This window comes from Balaenoptera borealis, assembly GCF_965194805.1.
Source record: "Balaenoptera borealis genome assembly, chromosome: 4".
NCBI classification, from domain to species: Eukaryota; Metazoa; Chordata; class Mammalia; order Artiodactyla; family Balaenopteridae; genus Balaenoptera; species Balaenoptera borealis.
Window position 1 is genome coordinate 58,089,175 of NC_138861.1, and position 24,196 is coordinate 58,113,370.

The 24,196-nt window shown below is 44.4% G+C and overlaps 1 protein-coding gene across 1 annotated transcript in view; it reads right to left on the bottom strand.

Moving 5' to 3' along the window:
- Positions 1 to 24,196, bottom strand: part of SHROOM3 (shroom family member 3) — a 533,396-nt gene that overhangs the window by 178,935 nt on the left and 330,265 nt on the right. Inside the window, exon 4 of the mRNA XM_082389318.1 lies at positions 17,644 to 17,798. Coding sequence (XP_082245444.1) covers positions 17,644 to 17,798 — 155 coding nt within the window. The remainder of the gene's footprint in view (positions 1 to 17,643; positions 17,799 to 24,196) is intronic.

Sequence of the window (24,196 nt, forward strand, 5' to 3'; positions counted from 1 at the left end):
CAGAAACAGACTCAAAGACATAGAAAACAAATCTGTGGTTACCAAAGGGGAGAAGGAGGGGGGAGGGACAAATTAGGAGTATGGGAATCAACAGATACAAACTACTATATATAAAATAGATAAGTAACCAAGATTCACTGTACAGGACAGGGAATTATACCCATCATCTTGTAATAACCTCTAATGGAATATAATCTGCAAAAATACTGAATCACTATGCTGTACACCTGAAACTAGCACAATACTGTAAATCAACTATACTTCAATAAAAAAAAAAAGTTTAGATAAAGAACCTGCATGTTTTTTCCCTGTATCTAAGCTGTCATGTGACTAAGGTTGTTAGATAAAATCCGGGACATACTTTCACTAAGAAATTATTTGCCAAATTCAAATATAACTGAGCATCCTGTTTTTTGATGTGCTAAATCTGGTAACCCTACATGGGACCTACTATTGCATGGGTATACATGGCGATAAAGTTATTAGTGTCCCTGCATGGCACTGCCTACTTCAGCCCACAAATCTCAGTCACTAACAGTCTCATTACTGTGCCAACCGAGGGCAACTGACAGAGCTAAACCCCAATTTGCACATGCTGGGTTTCAAGCATGTGTTAATATTTCAGAAACAATCCAGTAGCAGAGAAAAATTAGTTCAGGATAAAACCTGCCCTGCAGACAATGCTACAAAGGGGCAAATCCATACCTGAAACATACCGATCACTTTCTTTACACTACATTCAAAAGTAGATATTCACATTCAAATTATCACAATACACCTTTCGGATGATTTCCAAAATTGTGAAATGAGCATTTTAATTATACTGTCAAGATAGCTGACGTATCTTCTCACCCTCGTCCCCAGGGTCCCCCATCCCTGGCCACTAAGGCTCCCTGCTGGCTGCACCGGGAGGAGTCCTCCGGGGGTCTGTGTCAGCCACACTGGCTGAATGACCAAAGTCAGCCTTTTGAGGCTGAGGTCACCTTCTGTCCATGACTTGAAGGCTTCTAATGACAAGACCCCCCTACCCACAGATAGCTCCAACCAATTTGTCACAGAGATAGCACCACTGGGAACACATTCCTTAATGGTAAGATACTGATAACCTGCAAAATCACTTTAAAAAATATGAACAATAGCTTTATTACTGCCATTTTATATTAGTGTGAGATTGTATTGTTCTCAAAGGACTTCAACTATTGTTGCCCATGTCTCTGGAGCTTTGCAAGTCATCCCCCGGGAAGGTTCTGAGGGAACAGGAAATGGAAAGGTGAGTTTGAATGAGGAGCCAGGAAAGAGGCAGGTGTGGAGGAACAATTCCTAGAAAAGGAGAGATTTGAGAGAGACGGGGTAGGGTGTGCAGAGAGCACTGAGAGGTACTGAGACGGGGAGAAGCCAGGGGGCTTCATTCGGGTGCTGGCCAGAACAGACCAAAAACACAAACTGCACCTTCTTCAGAAGTTGGATTAGTCCATCCTGCCATGGACAAGAGTTTTCTAGGGCTTTGGGTAAGTACTCATAAGTCTAGCACTTAAATTCAACATCATTTATCAAGCATCTACTATTTGGGAGAGAAGTGATAAAATCTCAAACATTCTCTTATAAAACAATGGATGTTCCAGCATCTCAATATTAATCACATATTTCAACCATTTAAAAATTATAGAACAAACTGTGATTGGAATCAAGTTGTGGGGCTCTTTTGTCTTGTTTGGGGGAGAATAGAAACTGATGAGCCTATATTCATATCTTAATAACCATAAAACCCTCTGTCACTTCTCCCTTCTTGCTGCGCTGTTTCTCCTATTTCTATTTTTATTGGCATGTAGACTTGCTCCCATCAAATGAGTTAGACAAGATGGGAGGGTTAATTTATTTAAGGGAATGTGGATTAACACTGCTGGAAAAACAAAAGGCACCAGTGAGTACTATCTTTAAAGCAAAACAAATGAAAGCACTGATGGAACCCAACTGTGGTTGCCCAGGGGCTGAAGAACCCACACTGGTTCGGGGTTTGAGCAACCACAGAAAATCAGCTCACCTGACTCAAAAGCCTGGGCTTTTGTGTAAGATAGATCCGAGTTCAAATCCACACTTAATAGATGTGTCCCCTTGGCCAGGCTACCCTATTAAAAAGTCTGTTTCCTCATCTGTAAAATAGAGTAATAATAATACCTATTTCATGGAGTTGTTGTAAGAATTAAATGAGGTAATGAAATGCTTAGAACACCCAAAGCTAAGAGGTGAGAGCTTACAAGAATTATTTCTTTAGAGGTGGCAAGCTAACTCGTAAATCAAAATTGATTCCTAGAGATAGCATTCTGCATTTGATCCAAATTAATCCACTTCTTCAGAACCTAATACTATGAATCTTATGAAGGCCCAGTGGGCCAGTTCAATCACATCATGTATATTCAATGTCAAGTGTCCCCATTCTTTTATCCCATGTCCTTAAGTTTAGAATGTTAATCCCAAGAAATTTTCATTCTATTGATAATACCAGTCATGTCATCTGCATTTAGGGGACAGGTTAGGGGTGCCATGAATTATTGTACAAAAAGAGAAGACCTCTCACTATCGCAGAGCTGTTCCAAAAAAAATCAAAGACAAGCTTTTTCTGAACATTCTACTGAAAGGTCTCAAAGTTACATTTGCAACTATATGATGCTTTGTAAACTCACAAGTGTGCAAAGAGGAAAAATGCAAGACAGATTAACGAAACAAAACACTGTGGGTCTTAGATTCCTGAACGTGAGCTTATTTTTCTGTTCGTTAGGATCTCGTGGAATGACTTGGAGTTTCTGACCTCTGCCCCTGACTTTGAGACAGTGATGGAAAGAGGATGAGGAATCATGAAGCAAAGGTTGAAAGGGCCCTGAATCCAAACACCACTGGCCTCGTGGGGATGCGGCCCTCACCAAGAATTCCCACAGACCAATGAGGGCCCTCAGGCCTCATCAAGTCAGTATTCTTGTTATGAAGGTGTCAAATGTAAAACTATGTAAACAGAGTGACACAGAGGCCATTCCTGCTTAGTGACCTGGATCAGAAAGGTCTATTTTTAGAAACTGCTGCAAGCCATCATGCCCTTGGAAAGAAGGCAGGCCACACACTACTGCTGTTTTTGAACATTTCTGTGCATTGGGGTTGTGTTCTAAAATGTTTGTGAAGGAGCTCCGAGAAGACAAGAACCATACCCGATCTCTATTTAAAGTTGAAAATCTGAATTTTGAATTTTACTTATATATCATGGCCAAGAAGAGGTGTGGAGCTAGTCTTTCATTTCAAGGAATAACCATGGAGTTGCTCAGATCGACACCGATCCCATCCTTTGAGCCAACGTGGGCCAAAGAGACAAGGAAAGATCCATAGGAATGACCTCCCAGCCAGAGGAAGGCTGAGGCTCACCTCCCAGGGCTGCGGGCTGTGTGCCTCGGTGGGCATTACAATCCCTTGGCAAGGGCTTCCCTGGTGGCGCAGTGGTTGAGAATCTGCCTGCCAATGCAGGGGATGCGGGTTCGAGCCCTGGTCTGGGAAGATCCCACATGCCGCGGAGCAACTAGGCCCGTGAGCCACAACTACTGAGCCTGCGCGTCTGGAGCTTGTGCTCCACAACAAGAGAGGCCGCGACAGTGAGAGGCCCACGCACCGCGATGAAGAGCGGCCCCCACTTGCCGCAACTAGAGAAAGCCCTCGCGCGGAAACGAAGACCCAACACAGCCAAGAATGGATAAATAAATTAATTAATTAATTTTTAAAAATGCAACTGCGGAAAAAAAAAAAAAAAAAAGAATCCCTTGGCAAGTTTGCTAAAAAGCAGGCTCCCCCAGCAGAGAATCTGATTTAGGGGAGTACAGGGATTTGCATGTTAAATGGGGACGACAGCTGATTTTGATGCAAGTTGTTTAAATGTGTTTAAACGTGTTTCATACGTTGAGCAAGAACTATTATAGGAAGATAATGTGAAACATGAAAGATGCTGAAGAGTGAGAAGGGAGAATTATCAAATAAAACATAAACAAACCAAATTACAGTTCCTGCCACCAACGAGAAAGGAAAAGCCATAAGATGAAAGGAAAGAAGAGCCTGGCCTTGGAGTTGTGTGCCCTGACACAGCTGACTCATGTTAGCGAACTTGGCTTCTTTTCCTAATTCTGTGTTCCTGGTCCTGGGACCTATGGCTAGACCTTCCATTTCTGGGTGCTTTGACTTCCATAAAGCAGGCAGCAGTTTCTCCAGAATTGCCCCTCAGGGGGTCAAGAGAGGGGCTTTGCCAGCGACCTCTGACCCCCACCTCCATACTAAAGTTCTCTTACATCTACAGTCATCAGCAGGTCACCTTTTCCCACTGCTTTCTTCTTCTGACAAATTTGATTTCTGTCCAGTTTGAGTTTGACTTTCACTGGCAGGAAACATAATCCCCACCCGCCGTGAATCGTGCTCTCTCACCACATCTTTTGGGCTTCGGGGCAGTAAAACTAGGCGAGACGTAGGGTAAAACTGTGCGAGACGTAGGGAAGAAACCACTTCTCTTAATGAAAGATGGAAACGCCTCCACTCACAAGCATTTGCTGGACAGCTAGTCACTGACTGAAGGGAGGGGCAGCAAACCCAGGGTCCAGGTTTCTTCTTCACACGTGTCATCTTTATTGTCACAACCTTCACACAAAGTAGGGATGAGTGTCCTCACTTCCCAGAGGAAAAGCAAGCAAGGTGGGAGGTGGAGGCAGTTGGCCCAGCCCTCCCAGTGAGGGGCAGGCCTGCAGACCACGTCCTGCCCGACTGCAAGTCAGTGCCCGCAACCAGTGCCCAGCCCTGCCGCTGGAGCGGGGCTTGGAAAGGGATCCCAGCCTCCACGTGACAGGTGACCGCAGAGGCCCTGGCTCCAGTGAGGCTCGCAGAAGCTGGGGGCACACTGAAGGGCGGGCCCTGCCACTGGGAGCGTCCCGAAAGCCAGGCTCCCAGGACCTAACCCCCAAGGGAGGGCTGGAGAGGGCTACCGCACCGAGGCACAGGGCTGCAAAGGCAGGAGGGATCCGGTCAGTCTCATTTCACAGAGGGGAGAATGCCTTCACACTGGATCCTGCCTTGGTGAAAAGCATGGTCAGTTTGGTGATGAGACTCTTGACCATAAGGGAACAGAGATGGCAGGGAGGAGGAGCTCAGCCTGCGCCCATCCCAAGGAACTCTCTCTCTTTTTTTCTTTTTTGAAGCATAGAGGAGGTTTACTGGCTCACACAACCAAAAAGACTAGGGTCTGACTAGATCTGACTGGGTCCAGGGTCTCAAACAATGTCATCAGGAATCCATCTGCATCCTTGTTTCGGTGTCCTTCTGGGTTGCCGTGACTCCCAGATAGGGGTCACCATGTGATGGTAAAGGTGGCTCACGGCCAGCAAGCTTGCATCCGACCAGCTTTAAAACCGCAGCTGATAGTGGGAAGCAGCCGCATAGCACAGGGAGATCAGCTCGGTGCTTTGTGACCACCTAGAGGGGTGGGATAGGGAGGGTGGGAGGGAGGGAGACGCAAGAGGGAAGAGACATGGGGACATATGTATATGTATAACTGATTCACTTTGTTATAAAGCAGAAACTAACACACCATTGTGAAGCAATTATACTCCAATAAAGATGTTAAAAAAATTTTTTTAAATAAAAATAAAAATAACACTAGACTTATTTAAAAAAAAAAAAAACACCTCAGCTGAGAGACAGTGCCCCCGACAAACTCTTAACGCAAGCACAAGGACTAACCCCATCCAGTGACATAATTCGTAACAGCCGATGTTTATATAGCAACTTACAACACCAGTGAGGGAGATATTATTACACCCATTTTACAGATGATGAAACCATGTTAGAAGTTAAAGCAGTCGATGAGCAAATGCTAAAGCTGGGATTCAAAGTCAGGCAACCGGGCTCCGGGCCTGGGCTCCCGTCCACTGCACCACACAGCTGCTATTGGGTATGCTTTTGTTTTCACTGGGTATGTTTTCCCTCACAAATATTCAGTGAGTACATATCATGTGCTAGGAACCATTCCAGGCACTGGGGACACCACACAGAACAAAATCTCTACCATTAAGGAGTTTATAATCTAATGAGAGGAAACAGAATGAATAACTCTATGAGTGTATGTCTCACAGGTGAAAATAAAATATAAGGAATGTTGGGGACATGGTAGGAAGGGGGCGGCAATTTTCAACTGGCTGTACAAGGTAGGCTAATATTTGAGCAAATACTTGAAGGAAGCAAGGGAGGAAGTCAAAAGGGTATAATTGATTCAAAATTTTTTAACTTACTTTTTGAAAAAACTTAAGTAATATGCAGCCACTAGTGAAAAACAATGATTCTCTTTCATCTTTTGCTCCTTTAAGTTATGAGGGTGAAGGACGGAAGGTTAGGAAACACATCTCACTCCCGTGACAACTCCGTGAAAGATTGTTTCAGGTGTCCAGGGCTCGCAGGCCCCACTTATTTACAATCAATAAATAACAGTGGCTGATTCCTAAGAGTCACCTTTAAAGAAACATTCCAAAGAATCCTTTCAAAATGCTCCTTAGAGCCACAGTCTTCATGAAAACAACATAGCAACCCTCCCACATAAACAATAAACACACTAATCAAGCAACCATCCCCAAGGATAATTTCACACCTCCCACCCACCAAGCCAATGCAGCATCAGACAGGAGCTTGACAGCAGAATGAGGGGCGAGTGGAGAAGCTGCATTTTTCAAATGCACCGACGAACTGTACAAATGATCTAGCAGCGAGTGGAGACAGTGACGTGGGGCTCTAGACCAGCGGGCAGTGGAACAAACATGTTAGTGACAGAGGCAGAGGCATAATAAGGCTGGTCTTAGAGGTATAATTTTACCAAGGACACACTAGGCTCTACACGCTAGGATGCCAGAGGTAACAGAACTGTGAGAAGACAGGTAGCAATGAACACATATTTGAGGTTGCCACTTAATTAGCAACGGTCAAAGGAGAAATAGCCTCAGGGGTCATGTCCAGTCAGACAGACCCAGGGGGCTCCCAGCCTTTGGAAGGCTAAGCACCTGAGGTTCTTAGAGTTCCCAAACCTATACTTTAAGCCTCTTGCCAGGACCTCACTAGGATACCTGTGATCTTGGAGCAGTTATAATTAAATAAGACATAAAAATACATAATCCAAAAGGAAAGGGGTCAGCAAGACAGTGGAATTATCTAGAACAGGACAAAACTGCCAGGACCTTCAAAGCTCTGATGTACCATTAAGGACATGTGTAGTGGGTGGTTTTTAACAATCCTTTCCAGAAACTATTTCTCTACCCCTGGGTCTCAAGAAATGGGGGACTGGTGCTGAGGCTACCCAAAGTGTGATTTTAAAAACCGGGGACAGATGAAGTAAATGAAACAAGCTCATATGCTTCTTTCACTTGGGACCTCTTGACGTTGTCTTCACGTAGTACATCCCGTTAGACTGAATAAGTTCAATGGCGTCAAGCCATCTTTCTTTCATGGTTTGTTTCATGGGGGCACCATCCAGAGACGGCATGCAGAGTGAACACGGCAACTGCAGTGTCATGGGTATGGGTCTACCCGCTCTAAATGGCGGCCCCAACACCTGCTGGTAAAAATGAACTCCTGGAGCAATGGCACGTGATAACGGCTCAGGTCACAGGTGTTCCCAGGGAAGGCCAGACAAGTGCTCCCCTGCCCACGCCCATTTGTCAGTAGTGACATCACTTGATGAGCTTTAGCTAGTGGGAACCAACTGCACAGCACAGGGAGAATAGCTTGGTGCTTTGCGACCACCTAGAGGGGTGGGATAAGGAGGGTGGGAGGGAGACGGAAAAGGGAGGGGATATGGGGATATACGTATGCATATAGCTGATTCACTTTGTTATACAGCAGAAACTAACACACCACTGTAAAGCAATTATACTCCAATAGAGATGTTAAAAAAAAAAAAAAAAAGAAGCGACACCTCCATGTAGCAGTAACAGAGAAACAGATCTCATACAAATGCAAAAGCAGGAGCCGCTGCCAGAGCAGCCCTTCCCTGCAGGCCTCTCTGGGTCCCGGATGGTTCAGAGACCTCAGCAGGGGCTCTGTTTTTGCACCTTAGTTGCCCCCATTCTCAAGGCTCTGCTCTACTCACTGCCTCTCTTGACTTGCCTTCTTTTATTTATTTATTTATTTATTTATTTATTTATTTATTTATTTATTTATTTATTTATTTATTTATGGCTGTGTTGGGTCTTCGTTTCTGTGCGAGGGCTTTCTCTAGTTGCGGTGAGCAGGGGCCACTCTTCATCGCGGCGCGCGGGCCTCTCACCATCGCGGCCTCTTGTTGCGGAGCACAGGCTCCAGACGCGCAGGCTCAGTAGTTGTGGCTCACGGGCCCAGCTGCTCCGCGGCATGTGGGATCTTCCCAGACCAGGGCTCGAACCCGTGTTCCCTGCATTAGCAGGCAGACTCTCAACCACTGCGCCACCAGGGAAGCCCCTTGACTTGCCTTCTTGATTCTCCTCCCGCTACTATCCTTATGACCCCTTTCACTCTGCCTTTCTTCTCCCTCTCAGTTTCTACCAACTCATTGTTTCTCTTTTCCATTTCAACTTACAGCTTACACCAGCGGTTCTCAAACTTCACTGCCCATTAGAATCACCAGGGCAGCTATAAAAATGTCCAAAGCCAGGCTGCACCCTATAACAATTAAATTAGAATCTTTGGCGGCGGGAGCCAGGCATCAGTTTGTTTAACTCCCTAGGTAATTCCGTGTAGCCAAGTTTGAGAGAGACCAGCTTTAAGCTGTTTTGATGCAAGGATGCAGAATTATAAGTTGGCTCGTATTCTAAATCAGAATCATCCAAACCAATTTTTTCTAGCTAACGCACCCTGATTTAGAACTGGGGAAAAGGATTCCACCATAACTTTTGTGTGATCTCAGGACGGAGACTTCATATCCTTCTACAAAGGCTCAAATAGAGCCCTTAATGGCTGGGCATGGAGGGGTGACTCCTGCTTGGAATACATTTGTCTGAAGTAAAACTATGTTATCCCAGGAATGAAACCAGGTCTTTTATCATCAAACCTCCTTCGTGGGGAACAATACAGCATTCCTTTGTATGTGGCTAGAGTTCAGTGCGTAGCCAGTGAGCATATGTAACCCAATGAATAAAAATAGCAGTTATCATTATGTGCTACAGGAAAAATGTCCCTTTTCTCATTACAGTAAGGGAGTCTTATTGCATGCCTCTTAGGAAACCTAATAATGTGTTACATGAATTTTCCACGGGAAGGAACAACTGGTTAGGAAATCAAATACTATACTTCTAGACAGTGACATTCAAACCTAAGACTCCAGGGAAGCCAAAAACTGCTCTGAGTCTGGTCCCAGCAGGATTGAAATACCTCCTCAAAGCATACTGAGCAAATTCCCATGATGCCAGGCCTCCTGGAAAAGTTTCTGGGGGTCGAAGGCCACTGCAGCTGCCTCCTTCCCCTCCTCTCAATCACTTGCTCAAGTGGAAAAAATGTTTAAGGGGTAAGTTACCACAGTTCTCAGTTATCCTGATTTCCTCTCTGGGGAAGTCTAATCCTGGGTCTTCAGATGGGATGCAAACCGTACCGCAGCTTGGGATCTGTATTCACGTCCCAGATATTTGCAGCCTTTGCACAAGTGAAAAACTGGAGAGAGCAGAAGAGCGAAAGGACAAGTGAAGTACCGGTGTGGGCAGCGAGGGTGAGAGGGTCATCACAAGCGTTAGGGAGGCGCGGAGGTGGGAGGTGCCATACTGGCGGCCACCACAACTCAGGGGTCTCGTCAGAGGGCACTGGGACTCGCACAGCCCCTACCTGCACCTCCACAGAGGACTCAGCCATACAGCACAGCATGGGGCCCTCTTTTACATCTTGAGAGACAATTCTTGGAACTTACAGGGGACAAAAATCTTTCTCATGTGGCTTCTGTGTCCGGGCGAGGTAGAAGAAGCCACATTTGTTGTGCACCTAGTGAGTACTTGGAGCTTCAAGAACAGTTTTGCGGGGCTTCCCTGGTGGCACAGAGGTTGAGAATCTGCCTGCCGATTCAGGGGACACGGGTTCGAGCCCTGGTCTGGGAGGATCCCACATGCCATGGAGCGGCTGGGCCCGTGAGCCACAACTACTGAGCCTGCGCGTCTGGAGCCCATGCTCCGCAACAAGAGAGGCCGCGATAGTGAGAGGCCCGCGCACCGCGATGAAGAGTGGCCCCCGCTTGCCGCAGCTGGAGAAAGCCCTCGCACAGAAACGAAGACCCAACACAGCCAAAAATAAACAAATTAATAAATTAATTTTTTAAAAAAGAACAGTTTTGCAACTGTCTATCAAAAGATTATTGTTCCTTTTCTATTTGTCCTCGGCTCATGCCTGCCCACCTGAGAATTGTTTCCTGACATCATAATTTCCCCAAACGCCGCGTACTGTGCCAAAGAACACCACCTTTTCCAATTGCTCAGCCTGTGCTACACACGTGTGCCCATAGAACGTGACCATTTAATTCAATGCACCAGGAGATGAAAGACACTTGCCTGAGAACCCCCTTCTGCAGTCAGAGGGTTCTATTCTGTATGCAGTCGTCCCGCCCAGGAGCTTTGACTTGTTTCAGAATCAGAACACTTCCTACTCAAGTTCTCCAGAGAACACGGCCTTTTTCTTTAAATCCTCATTCTGAACTTGGGCCTCGTTGGTACTATCTTTAAAACTACACTTCCTCTTAGCGAAAAGGTTCTAATCAGAAACTTTAAAGCCCTATGTTCTCATCTGCACAAACAAGTCAAATTAGTGCATTAAATAGAACAATCGTAAGAGTATGCAGTCGGGTAAATTTTCTTGAGCTGAGACTGTGACAGGAGCTTCTCATGGAATAATGACTCAATATTTTATTCCAATGAACCGTTTTCATATACACTATCTTATTTTCCCCTTACAGGGAAAGATATTATTACTCTTCTCTACTTTAAGAAGAAACTTAAAGTCTCAGAGGGATTGAGCTATCCTCATGGTATCACGGCCAGCACACAGCCGAGCTCCAACTGGAATCCCCATGATATGGACTTCTCTTCCCAGGCTGTTTGCCATCTCACATCTGAGAACCGGCAACTTGGTGCTGCGCAGGCTGGTTTAGAGATTGCCAATTTATAAGGAAAAAAAAAAAAACCAGATGCTTTTTATGCTCTAGAAAAGTTTCCACCCTCCCTTCAAACTTTGCTGCTTTAAAAGTAGGGAGTTCTGTTCAACTTACTTTTTAAAGCTCTTAATGAACTATTTCTTTAAATTGCTTTAAAACATTTAAAAAGAGACATTAGGTGGTTAAGCCAAGTAAGATTAAGATGATTTAAGAATACAGCTGCTTTTTTAAGGAAATAGAGCCAGGCAGGTGTGTGTGTGTGTGTATACGTGTTTTATAAAATGTAATCATGAGTTAGAAAAGGAACTGATTTGCAAAATCCTTTTTTTATGAATAGTTCATTTTGTATTCTTTAAGAAGGCCTTTAAAGCATTCCGTTCATTACCAGATACTTCTTACAAGATCACTGACTTGCAAATCCTGGGTGAGCTACAGTCTCACAAGTCAATCTAGACGTAAAAAGGTCACAGAAACCTAACACGGAGGTAGCAAGTGTGTGAGCCACCCACCCCATTCCATTCCGATAATGTCATCTCACCCTGCTAACCCTCAGAAATGTGGGATGGTCTCCTCAGGGGGAGCATGGGCTGAGGGCGGTGGTGAACTTAATTTCATCACCATTTTTGTTACGAGGGAGGAAGCAGCTGTAAGGCTACAAGTAGTTTTATTTCCAGAGGCTGATGGAGGGTCTTGAGTCAGCGAGTCAGCGGGGTGCACAAGGCAGTGAGATGCATTTCCTCTGAACTCCCCAGGAAGTTCAAGGTCAGTGGGGAATCGCCTCTCCTTTCAGTTTTTCCTAGATGAATTAAAAATCAGTTTATCTGGGTTTTTCTTGGTTCTGTTTTTCGCCTGTTTTTCTTTTTAATTAATTAATTTATTTTTGGCTGAGTTAGGTCTTTGTTGCTGCGCACGGGCTTTCTCTAGCTGTGGTGAGCGGTGGCTTCTCTTGTTGCGGAGCACAGGCTCTAGGTGTGCGGGTTTCAGCAGTTGTGGCACGTGGGCTCAGTAGTTGTGGCTCACGGGCTCTAGAGCGCAGGCTCAGTAGCTGTGGCGCACAGGCTTAGTTACTCCCCAACATGTGGGATCTTCCCGGACCAGGACTCGAACCCGTGTCCCCTGCACTGGCAGGTGGATTCTTACCCACTGCGCCAGCAGGGAAGCCCTTTTTGCCTGTTTTTTAAGCATCACGAATATTTCTAAATGAAGGAGGCAGCTGGGTGGAAAGCACTAGCTCACTGCTCGAGATGCCAAGACGCCCCAAGACCTGCTTCTCAGAGACCTCCATCCTCATTTTGGCTCTTCGCATGTGGCCTTGGGTGAGTCCCTACACATCTTTGGGTGCAGTTCCCTCATTTCTACCTCTAGGCAGAGCCGTGGGGTGAAAGGGACAAAACCTAGATTCTCACTCTGGCCCCTTCTAATTCTGATGATCCGATTCAGGACAGAAATTTGAGTCTGAACACAGGGCAAGTCACGAAGCCTGGGAGTACACATATTTTAGGCAAATGCTTATTGTTTGTTTGTTTGTTTTTACGAATTCAACCCTCCTTTCTCCTCAATTTCACTTTTCCCAGTAAAATGTGATCTACTTTTACCCCCTTCGTCTCCTCACACACGAACACATACATTCAGTCGAATAAAAAATAAACGTTCCCTTCCAACACGTCAACTCATAGACTAAATGAATGGGAAGGGGAGAAGCAGTATCAAATTTGCAGGGATGGTGGGAAAGTTCAGGAGTAAGATTTCATTTTAAAAAGGGTCTCACGTTTCCCCACCCTCTGTGTACTGTTCTGAATCAGACATGCTGCCCCCTATGCCCAGAAAGACCATTTCCCCACACAGCCTTCCCATTCACTGGGACCTCCAATCGTGTGCTGTGTTTTAGAGATTAAAATGGGCTTCTTTCAAGAGGTAACTTATTTCACAAATATGGAATTTATTTTCAGGAGAGTTTATCCTGTAATCACCTACACTATATACTGAACATACATATTTTCACTTAATTCTCACAACAATCCTCTGAGGCAAGAATCAAATTAAATGACTGTTTTCCAGGCAGCGTCGAACTTGCATCACCATCTCATGCATCCTTTCTCCTAGAAGGAAAGAATCTGACTTTCAAGTGGCTTACGTGAGCCTTGCAAAAAAAGTACAAAACATTTAACATGAAATATACACCCAAATTTTTCTTTGCCAAACCAACCATTGATACCAAACTTAGGAGTAGGATAGTATTTGCCAAAAGTAGCAACTTGATGCAGAAGGTTGAGAGGTTGGATTTACCAAGAAAAATGGGTGGTTGGGGCATTCTTATTGGGGTTACAATGCCCCATTGGTTACGGTGCCTTTCTGATGATCTGAGTCAAGACAGGAATTAGAGTCCCAACTCAGGGTGAAAACATGAGGTTAGATGCATATCCAGCAATTAACCCCAACAGTCTGTTCTGAAAGGGAAATGTAGTCTTTGATTTTTTTAATTTAAAATTTAGGTTTTCTGCAAACAGCAGTGAGTACTCCCTGTACCAAAAGCACCTTGCCATCACCCTCAGGGATTTAAATTAAACCTGAAGACCCTTTCCTTTGTCTTTAGTTTCCATTCATTCTAAATGTTACTGGCTCTAAGACATGCATTTTACACCCATCTGCCAAATAAAGTCTCTGTTGATTTTAGAGAGGGTTTGGAGTATTGACTCTTATTTGTGTACATGTCTGCTTTCTTAATTTACATCCTTTGTACTGTCCTTGCATTCCACGAAGGTCTTCCTTCTTCAGTTTCCCTTCAACTGAGAGATGTTTGTTTTCCTTTTCGAAAGTCTTTTCTTTGGCTCACTTCTCATTTTATCGTTTCTTCTCCATTTATCCACCACTAGCTGCAGACCTTTGTGTACTCAGCAGCAGACACATTCTCTGTCCTCATAAGCATCTACATCACCCCCTTCACTCCCTCCTCCCAGAGGACTAAACTCTGCCTTCTTTATGGGTCAGCAGACCTTCTAAGGTCACTGACCCACAACTCACTTGAGACTTTGCATTTCTCTTGTCACTGTAGCCTTTTAAGAAGGTGTTTTTACTTTTGATTGTTTTTGGTCACTGGGTAAGACACCCTCAAAACTTATCTAAACACCACTACCCTGCTCTGCATTCTTGGCATATTTATGATGGATGAGGAAACCTGCCCACCTGAGGTGCTACCCTCACCTGCCCAAAACTAACTTTAAGAAAAAAGGAGGCAGGTACAGATGGAACTGCTGATATATATACACATTTTCACTAGGCAAATGATTTCTCCAGGAAACAGACCCCCCAATCACGTTTCCTGGAAGCCACCTCAATCTTTTTTAAAAGTATAGAGATCACTTAGGAAAAAAAGGAAAGCTAGTAAATGAAATAACAAGTCACCCTGTTAGAATCAAGTGTAAGGAAATGAAATCTCTGGACATGACATGGGCCAAGATATAAAGGTAAGACTTCTCAGGAAAGTGACAGCTCTACTAAGTATAGAGCCAGATTAATCTAGAGCATGGGGCTTCTGACCCAGTTCTCTGTAATGTAGGGGAGGAATGTCTATCCATGTCCACCAAAGCATGTTCATAAATCCCCATCTCTAAATATGTGTGAGAAGTAAAGACTGCCTCCTTCTCCCCAAACTTGGAGAGTTCAACTGTAAAAATCAACACATAATAGATGAGATAAGACATATTCAAAAGGCATCTTAGAGACAAAATGTTTCCCACAGCAGAAGCAGAGAGTGCAAGGACTCTTCAGTAACCTTATCGATTCCATTAGCATATCTAAAGAAAGAATGTGTCAATCAGAAAGGGGATTTGATGTGGAGGGCAGAGAAGAAACGAGACTGGAGAGGAGCACTTTGGCAGAAGGATTCCCTGCGGTCCAGAGAGGAAAGGGCTCTGATTCAGCAGCGCGAACGTCTGGCCCGCCTGGCAGACGCGTCTCTAATGTTAAGATGGGCCATCAGCGCGGGTGCCAGCACATTCTGGCGCCTCAGACCCACTCTTTACTCTTGAGTCTGAGATCAGCACACAACCTCCTGACCTAATTATGGTCAGACTTCCTATGGTCCGTCCTTTTTCCTGTGGGGATAAAGTTTACTGATTCTTGGTCCCCTTGGGATACTTATTCCACTTACAGTTGTCTTCTTCAAAATGAGTTAATGCGTTGACCTTCTGGTGTATATCCTTCAATTTCCTATGAGTTTGGATGATGTGAATTAACATTCGTAAATTCCGTGAGATCCTGGGCACTGTCATGACCCGTTCTGTACTTGTCATGACCAGTTCTGTAAGGCTGGGGACCAGCCCCTTAATGGTGGTAAATTCACGAAGGGAATAAAAGGGTGAGGGTGGGAGATTCTTGATAACCAGGCGTCCAGCATATTTGGTAATATGGCAATAGTTCATATCGCCACATGCCTCTCCAACCCAATTCAGGATAATAATGAGCAAATACTGCACATCTACTATGTACTTATACTTTATACATTAAATCTTCAAAATGCCCTTTTGAGGCAGGAATTATTATTTCCTATTATTATTTTATAAATGAGAACATTGAGGCTTATAAAGAGGCCCAAAGTCACACAGTTTGCAAACAACAAGGACAGATTTCAACCCCAGGATTGTCTGTTGCCTGTTCTGCTGGAAGAAGTAATTCAAACCTCACATCACCATCAACTAGAAGGCATAACTGGAAGCCAGCATGACTACTTTTCATAGTAGGGAACAGGGCAGCCCTCTCCAGAGGTTAACCTATCACCAGAGTCCCATCAAAACATACCGAGAGTGTGGATTCCGCTGTCAATCCTCAACAGATAAATGCTAGTGTTCTCAAGTTGGACTTTGGTTTCCAGTGCCAAAGTGAGTTCAAAACCTTCAACACTCTTCTGGACACATGGAACAGACCTAATGGTTCTGAGCCTTGCAACCCATCTATTTGAGAAATCGGCCACTATGTTTGGGATGACTGCTTGCTTTACTCAAATCTTGACCCACAAATAATGGACCTATGCCTAGAGCTGGCCAATAATAATAAAAATAATAGCAGCAGCACCTGTTGTTACCATGAGTTACCATGTAGAGTATTTCATTAAAGCATTCTAATCACCTTGTAAAGTAGGTATTTTAATCCCCAATTAAAAATAAGGACACTGAATCTTCAATAAGGTTAAGTAATTTGCCCAAGATCACATAGCTGGAAGATGGCAGCCCTAGAATTTGAACCCAGGCCTGATCTGACTCTGGTGCCTATGCTTTGAGCCACTCTGCATCACTGGCCACCAGAGAAGCAAGCCCTGAAGAGGAACCAGACACAGCCCAGCACGCTGCAGAGAGTCACTAGAGCCTGGGGACAGGGTGGGACCACACCCAAGGCTGTGTTTCTGTGGTTGGGAGTAGCTGCTGTTCCCCTGAGCAAGGGCTCACACCCTTGAGGAGTGAATGCATGCAGGCGCAGATGGTCCCCTAAGAGACGATATGAGACATGATGAGAAGACCAGCTCACTGTTCACATCTTAAAAACGGCATGGTTTGCTTAATGACTCCTGAAGTTCCACCAACTCAAACATTCTCGAGTATTATAACACTTAGTTGTCATGTGATGCAGCCAAAACCTGATTAATGAAGAAATATCCAAACAAGCAAAATATGTAAGCCCAGGACTTAGTAGGTCAAGGTAATAACACTCAAGTGGCCTGGTGAAGTGGAACCAGGAGTATCTAGGCTCCTTTGTCGCTCTTCCACTCACCAGCCTTGCCCTGTAACTTACTTAACCTCTTGCGTATAAAATGAGGATAATGATAGCTACCTCACCAGGTTCTTGCGCAGGTTCAATGAACATATTTACCTATGTTAATATAAAACATCTGCAGCAATGCTTGGCTTGTAATAATGATTGAAAAAAATGTTTAACCTCCTTCCCTTTTCCATATGTAATTCCATCACCATGAGTTGTTTTCTTGGAACTAAGAAGCTTCTTACTCTAAAGCATCATAACCAATCACAAGCCAAACCTTTTCCAGCTGAGGAACCACCACTATCACAACCAGAAAAACAAAACAAACCAAACAAAAGCAGGAATTCACTTGTTTTGACGACCCACCCCGAAAACCCCCGGGTGGGTGAGGCTAACGGAATGCCCCTAAGGCACCAAGCCCATGGCTTTCTCCCGTCCCACAGGGAGACGACACCTCATAGAGTCTGACCACATCGGGGATCAGGGTCATCAAGCCCGGAAATGTACAGGGAATCCTGCCAAGCCAACACCTGCTGGGAAAGCCAGGGTTTCACAAGACAGTAGTGTCTGAAATGTCTTCACAAGCTACAAGACGGGCAAGAAAAAAGGAAAATTGCGCGCGGGCTAGGGGCGGAGGGTACCGTCAGGATCCACGTGGCGAGGTTTAAAGAACAAGCTCTTTAGGGGAGGGGGAGGAGGAGGCGGAGGAGGAACCCGGCGCGCGCCCAGCCTACCTGCGCACCACCAGCCGCAGGGTCTTGTAGGATCCTTTCACCAGGGAAACGGCCTCCCTCCGGGAGCTGCTCAGCGTCACCTCGTTGATGTGCACCACCTCGTCCCCGGCCCGCAGTTTGGAGCTCACCAGGTCCGCTTTGCCCCCTTCTTCGATCTGCTCGGAAAGATGAGGATCCACAGGTGAGTCGCCCGGGGCCCTGCCTGGCCTCCCGCAGAGCCCGCTGCACCGGCTGCAGCCACGCCCTACTCCCACGGCCGGCTTCCAGAAGGCACGGATGGCCTCCTGTCTCCACACCTTCCAGCCCCCAGCTCGCCCACAGAGGGCGCTCGGAAACCTAGGCTGAAGGGGTGAAAGAACTCGGTTTCCATCCAAAACCGCTCACGACCTCCATCCAAAGTCCCTCAAAGCAACTGTTATATTCCTTTAGAAGTGGCGTTCTTCTTACTTCATTTATTTTTTATTGTCTAAAATGCTAACTAACTCATTGGGTAAATAAACTGTGGTACCTCCGGACAATGGAATATTATTCAGCACTAAAAAGAAAGGAACTAACAGTCCATGAAAAGGCATGGAAGAACTTTAAATGCATGTTATTAAGTGAAAGAAGCCAATCTCAAAAGGCTACATATGGAATGATTCCAACTCTATGACATTCTGGAAAAGGCAAAATTATGGCAACAATAGAAAGATGAGTGGTTAGATAGGTGGGAAGAATAGGCAGAGCACATAGGATGTTTAGGACAGTGAAACTATTCTGTGTGACACTATAAGGTTGGATACACGACATCACACCATAGAACATACAACACCAAGAGTGAACCCTAACGTAAGCTATGGACTTTGGGTGATAATGATGTGTCACTGTAGGTTCATCAGTTGTAACAAATACACCACTGTGTTGGGGATGTTGATAATGGGAGAGGCTATGCAAGGCAGTGAGGAGCAGGGGATATATGGAAACGCTCTCTACTTTCTGCTCAGTTTTGCTGTGAACCTAAAACTGCTATAAAAAACAAAGTCTATTGAAAAGCGGAATTCATTCAACAAAGTGATTCAACACTTGCTGTATGCCAGAAATTGTTCCAGGAGCTAAGGCTGTAACAGTGGACAAAACAGACAGAAACCCTTGCTCTTCTGGTGCTTAGGGCAGAGGCAGGAAGCAAGCGCTAAACATAATTATCAAGTAACTGATGTGTTATGTTAGAAGTTGGTGAAGTGCTTTGGAAACCAACAGAGCAAAATAATGCTTGATCCTGTGGTGTGTCAATAATGACGAAAGGGAATAAAAAGGGAAAAAATAAAACAAAAACAAAAAACAAGTAGACAAACCTGACCCATATTTTTTCTTTTTTCAATAATTACTCTCCAGAATTGCCCCCATGTTCAAAAACCTTCAGTAGGTCTCAATATATATAAAATAAACCAAATTCCTATAATAATTTTGTGAATTTGGTCCTCACTAGCTTTTATTTTAGCTAAAAGTAATACTTTATTTTTAAGATCATGTTCACTAATTTATTATTAAATCACTATATATTCATTAGTTTATTATAAAGGATGAAAACAATTCAGAAAGTGTGTAAAGGGAAAGGGAAAAGTGAATCTTACCCTGGCTCCCGCCATGTTACTCTCTAAAGGTAACCACTGTTTACAGTGTAGCTTATGAATTTCATATACAGATGGTCCCTGACTTACTATGGTTCAATTTACGATTTTTCTACTTTACAGTGCTGTGCAAGTGATACTCATTCAGTAGAAACTGTACTTTGCATAGGTTTTTTATTTATTTATTTATGGCTGTGTTGGGTCTTCGTTTCTGTGCGAGGGCTTTCTCTAGTTGCGGCAAGCGGGGGCCACTCTTCATCACAGTGCGAGGGCCTCTTACTGCTGTGGCCTCTCTTGTTGCGGAGCACAAGCTCCAGACGCGCAGGCTCAGTAGTTGTGGCTCACGGGCCTAGTTGCTCCGCGGCATGTGGGATCTTCCCAGACCAGGGCTCAAACCCGTGTCCCCTGCCTTGGCAGGCAGATTCTCAACCACTGCGCCACCAGGGAAGCCCGAGAAACTGTACTTTGAATTTTGAATTTTGAACTTCTCCTGGACTAGCGACGTGTAGTCATGATGCTGGGCAAGGCAGCAGCCAGAGTTCCCAGTCAGCCACGTGATCACCAAGGTGGATGACTGATACACAGATAACTATTCTGTAACCTTACAACAATCCTGTTTTCACTTGCAGTATAGTAGTCGATAAATTACATGAAATAGTCAACACTATTATTAAACAGACTTCGTTTTAGATGATTTGACCAACTGTAGGCTGATGTAAGTGTTCTGAGCATGTTTAAGGTGGGCTAAGCTAAGCTAAGTGCAGTAAGTTAGATGTATTAAATGCATTTTCGACTTAACGATATTGTCAACTTACAATGAATTTATTTTGACGTAACCCCATTGTAAGTCAAAGAAGACCTGTATATACATATTTTTCTTTTTACAGAAATACCACACTATACACACCTCCTCAACCATCTTTTGGTATTTAACAGAGAGGCATTAAACTGAGGTGGTTAAGAGTTTGAGTCAGACAAATAGCCTAAAGGAGGAAGTCACTTATTCTCTCTAGGCTTCAGACGTCTCCTTTATGAAGCAAGGATAATAACAGCACTGCCTCCCAGCGCTGCAGAGAGGATTAATGAGATGAGCCACGTGAACTGGTAAACGCGGTTCCTGGCTTATGGTAGGATTTCAAAAGTGGTAGCTATTGTTATCAAAAATCATGTATCATAAAGATACTTCCATTTATATCAGATTCTACTCTAACATCTTGGTATGATTCATTTAGCTATTCTTTATCGTTGGCCATTTCCCCCTGCTTTTCTATTCATCCTAGTATCCCTGCCGACCTTCTGTAAATTCACCTTTCCCCCAAACACACCGGGCCGACTCTAACCTCAAGGCCCCACACCAGCAACTCAGATTTCCCTCTACCTGGATTGCTCCCTGCTACCTACAGCGCCCATGGACACCTATAAAAGCTGCAGTATACCCTCATGGTTAAGAGCTAGGGCTCCGGAATCAGACTATCTGGCTCTGTCACACACTTCCTAGCTGTGTGACTTTAGGCAGGTTATTTAATCTTTTTTTTTAATAAATTTATTTATTTATTTATTTATTTCTGGCTGCTTTGGGTCTTCGTTGCTGTGCGTGGGCTTTCTCTAGTTGCGGCAAGCGGCAGCCACTCTTTGTTGCGGTACACGGGCCTCTCATTGCAGTGGCTTCTCTTGTTGCGGAGCACTGGCTCTAGGCGTGCGGGCTTCAGTAGTTGTGGCACGCGGGCTCAGCAGTTGTGGCTCGCGGGCTCTAGAGCGCAGGCTCAGTAGTTGCAGCGCACGGGTCTAGTTGCTCCGTGGCATGTGGGATCCTCCTGCACCAGGGCTCGAACCCGTGTCACCTGCATTGGCAGGTGGATTCTTAACCACTGCACCACCAGGGAAACCCAGGTTATTTAATGCTACTGTGCCTCAGTTTCCTCTTCTGTATGATGATAGTACTTACCACAGAGACTGTTGTGAGGATCAAGTGAGTTCACGCAAGTAAAGGGCTTAAACAGTTCCCAGCACATAGTGCGTATTCAATAAAGGTGGGCTCTAATGACTACCCATTCTTTGAGGCCAAGTTCAAGTCCTGTCTCCTCTAAGCATTTTCATGCCTCTCATCAATACCCACTCCACCCCTTTGTACCTGTAATCTGGCTTTTAAGAAGTATCCCCCTTACACACCATCGTAAAGCAATTATACTCCAATAAAGATGTTAAAAAAAAAAAAGAAGTATCCCCTTTTCCCCCCATTGTCAGAGAACCAAATAAGTAAAATAACAAACTGTAGTGACATCTAAATAATGTGTTATTTTTATGCGACTTTAACATACTGCTTGTGGTTATCACACCTTGTCTTTCAGCGGAGATATTTCTGTCTGTGCCTATTCCCCGTCCATAGTCCCACCCCATCCCCAGCTTGGCTGTGAGCTCTGAAGATAGGAACCTAGACTCCATCTTTACTTACCCCGGAATGCCTCCCCAGAGCTTTGTGCACAGGACCTCCTCGTATTGGTTCACTCATGCAACAAAGATTCACTGAGCATCTACTGTGTGTCAGCTAAAAGCTGAGGGGACAACGACGAACACCACAGATACAACAGTCCCGTTTAAATTCCAGTTTGTAGAATTGAATCCCCTCCGTATTGTTTGCCAACGTTTTCAATAAGATGAGAACGAAATGAGACCTAGGAAATGACCAATTTCTTACATAAAAAAGGAAGTCAAGAAAAGCTCATTTGTGTAGTTTATATCATGTTCTTCTCATGACTGATTTAATGCGAAAGCAAATGTTATGAGGAAGAATGGCATAAAGAGTTTCGTTGTTCACTGTTCTGATAAACTATTTCCATAACACTTTGTATTTACAGAGTTTCTCATAATCTCTTCACTTTGTACAGAACTTTGAGGCTTAAAATGCTTACTTTTAACAAGTCAGGAAATTCCCTGGCAGTCCAGTGGTTAGGACTCGGCGCTTTCACTTACGGGGCCCTGGGTTTGATCCCTGGTCAGGGAACTAAGATTCCGCAAGCCACGCAGCGTGGCCGAAAAATAAGAACAATTATTTATAAATAAAACTGAAAAAAGTGGGGGCTGGGATGATTTTTTGGTATGGTATTTATTTACTAACCATCAGTTGGGCACCTGCTCTACGAATTGATTCTCAGGTCTCTCCAAACTCTCTCTGATTGATTCATGCTGTCTTCAGGTTTTAATTCCTACCGGAGATGACTTTTAGACCTTTCCTCTAACACTAAGCCCTTACCCTGTACTTTCAGTTTCTTTTTTCCTCTTCCTCCTTTTTCCTCCAAAGACCCCTCCTCCATCATGAAACTTCTCCTTATCAACCCAGATTGAATCTCTCTCTTTCTCCTCTAAACCATTTCTACCTGCCTGGAGACAAGCCACAGCACTTACCTTTGTCATGGGTATTTCTGACCATGCCCTATCCCCTCTTCTAGGTTTTAAACTCCTAGAGGTCAGAAACTCTTTCATCCCAAATATCTTTTGAGCATCTACCGTGTGTCAGGTGCTGTTCTAGGACTGGTGAAATGTCAAGGAAGGGAACAAACTTTATGTTCTCCTTTCTTGGAGTTTACATTCTAGTATGTTCTTAGTATATTTCATAGCTTTGTATTAAAATACTTGCACATTCACGGAGGCAGTTCAGAGAACATATAGTGATCCAAACAAGGCTGGGTTCTTTCTGTTCTTTGTGTGTTTCAATTCATCCATAAACACAACTCTCCCTGGGAGGCCAGGCAATTTCTAGTGAATCATAGGAGTCCTAGGAGGTCTGCTTGGTGCTAGGATTTACCCAGGGGTTCTACCCAGTAGGCCCAAGTGAGCCTTGAATTGAGCCAGTTGGGCACAAAGTGTAGACCCCTCATCTAACTCCTTTCAGCTAACCACATTAAGGGCTGCCATATTAGTCTGTGTGTTACCTGGGACCCCCACGTTGCCCTCCTCCTCCTCTGCCGCTGGCCCTTCTGCTGCCTTCCTATTTGGCAGCATCAGTGTCAGTGGGTATTCTACCTGTTGGTAACTCAGATAGTACACCTGTTTGCCAAGAAAGTTGGAGCTATTGGCTAAAACAGGGCTGTGAATTACCATAATCTATATTGTTGTCTCCAGTTACTATCACAAATGAGAAATTGAGATATTGAGATGCATTTGCTGATGCAGTGGTAACATAATTGAGTTCAATCTATTGAGGCTAGTTAAATACATAAATCTTTTGTTTTCTTAAATCTATAAACCAATCAAGATTCATGAATTTCTTTATTATTATTATTATTTTGGCTGCATTGGGTCTTCATTGCTGCACGCAGGCTTTCTCTAGCTGCAGCGTGCAGGGGTTACTCTTCGTTGCAATGCATGGGCTTCTCATTGTGGTGGCTTCTCTTGTTGCGGAGCGTTATCTCTAGGCATGCAGGCTTCAGTAGTTGTGGCACACGGGCTCAGTAGTTGTGGCTCGCAGGCTCTAGAGTGCAGTCTCAGTAGTTGTGGCACACGGGCTTAGTTGCTCTGCGGCATGTGGGATCTTCCCGGACCAGGACTCGAACCCGTGTCCCCTGCATTGGCAGGTGGATTCTTAACCACTACACTACCAGGGAAGCCCTGCTTAAATCTTAAGTTTATGTCGATTGTGCACACTGTTTATATAAAATCATTATTATAAACTATTTTTAAAAATTCGTATTTACAAAAGATTTAACAATAATTCTCCTGAACGATTCATCAAAGAGGATTATACCTCTAACCTCAAGCTCTGCTGATACTGTCCGTCAATAAGACTCAGTGAAAAATGAAGCTTAGTGTTTTAAACCTTTGGACCAATACTTGAGCAGCTAAAGAGGTCACTGGCGTTGTTTGTCCAATTTCACCTGCAGAGAATTTACTCATTCCAAGAATGTGATTGTCCACAGGTTAAATGACTTCAGATAATGCACCATGTACAA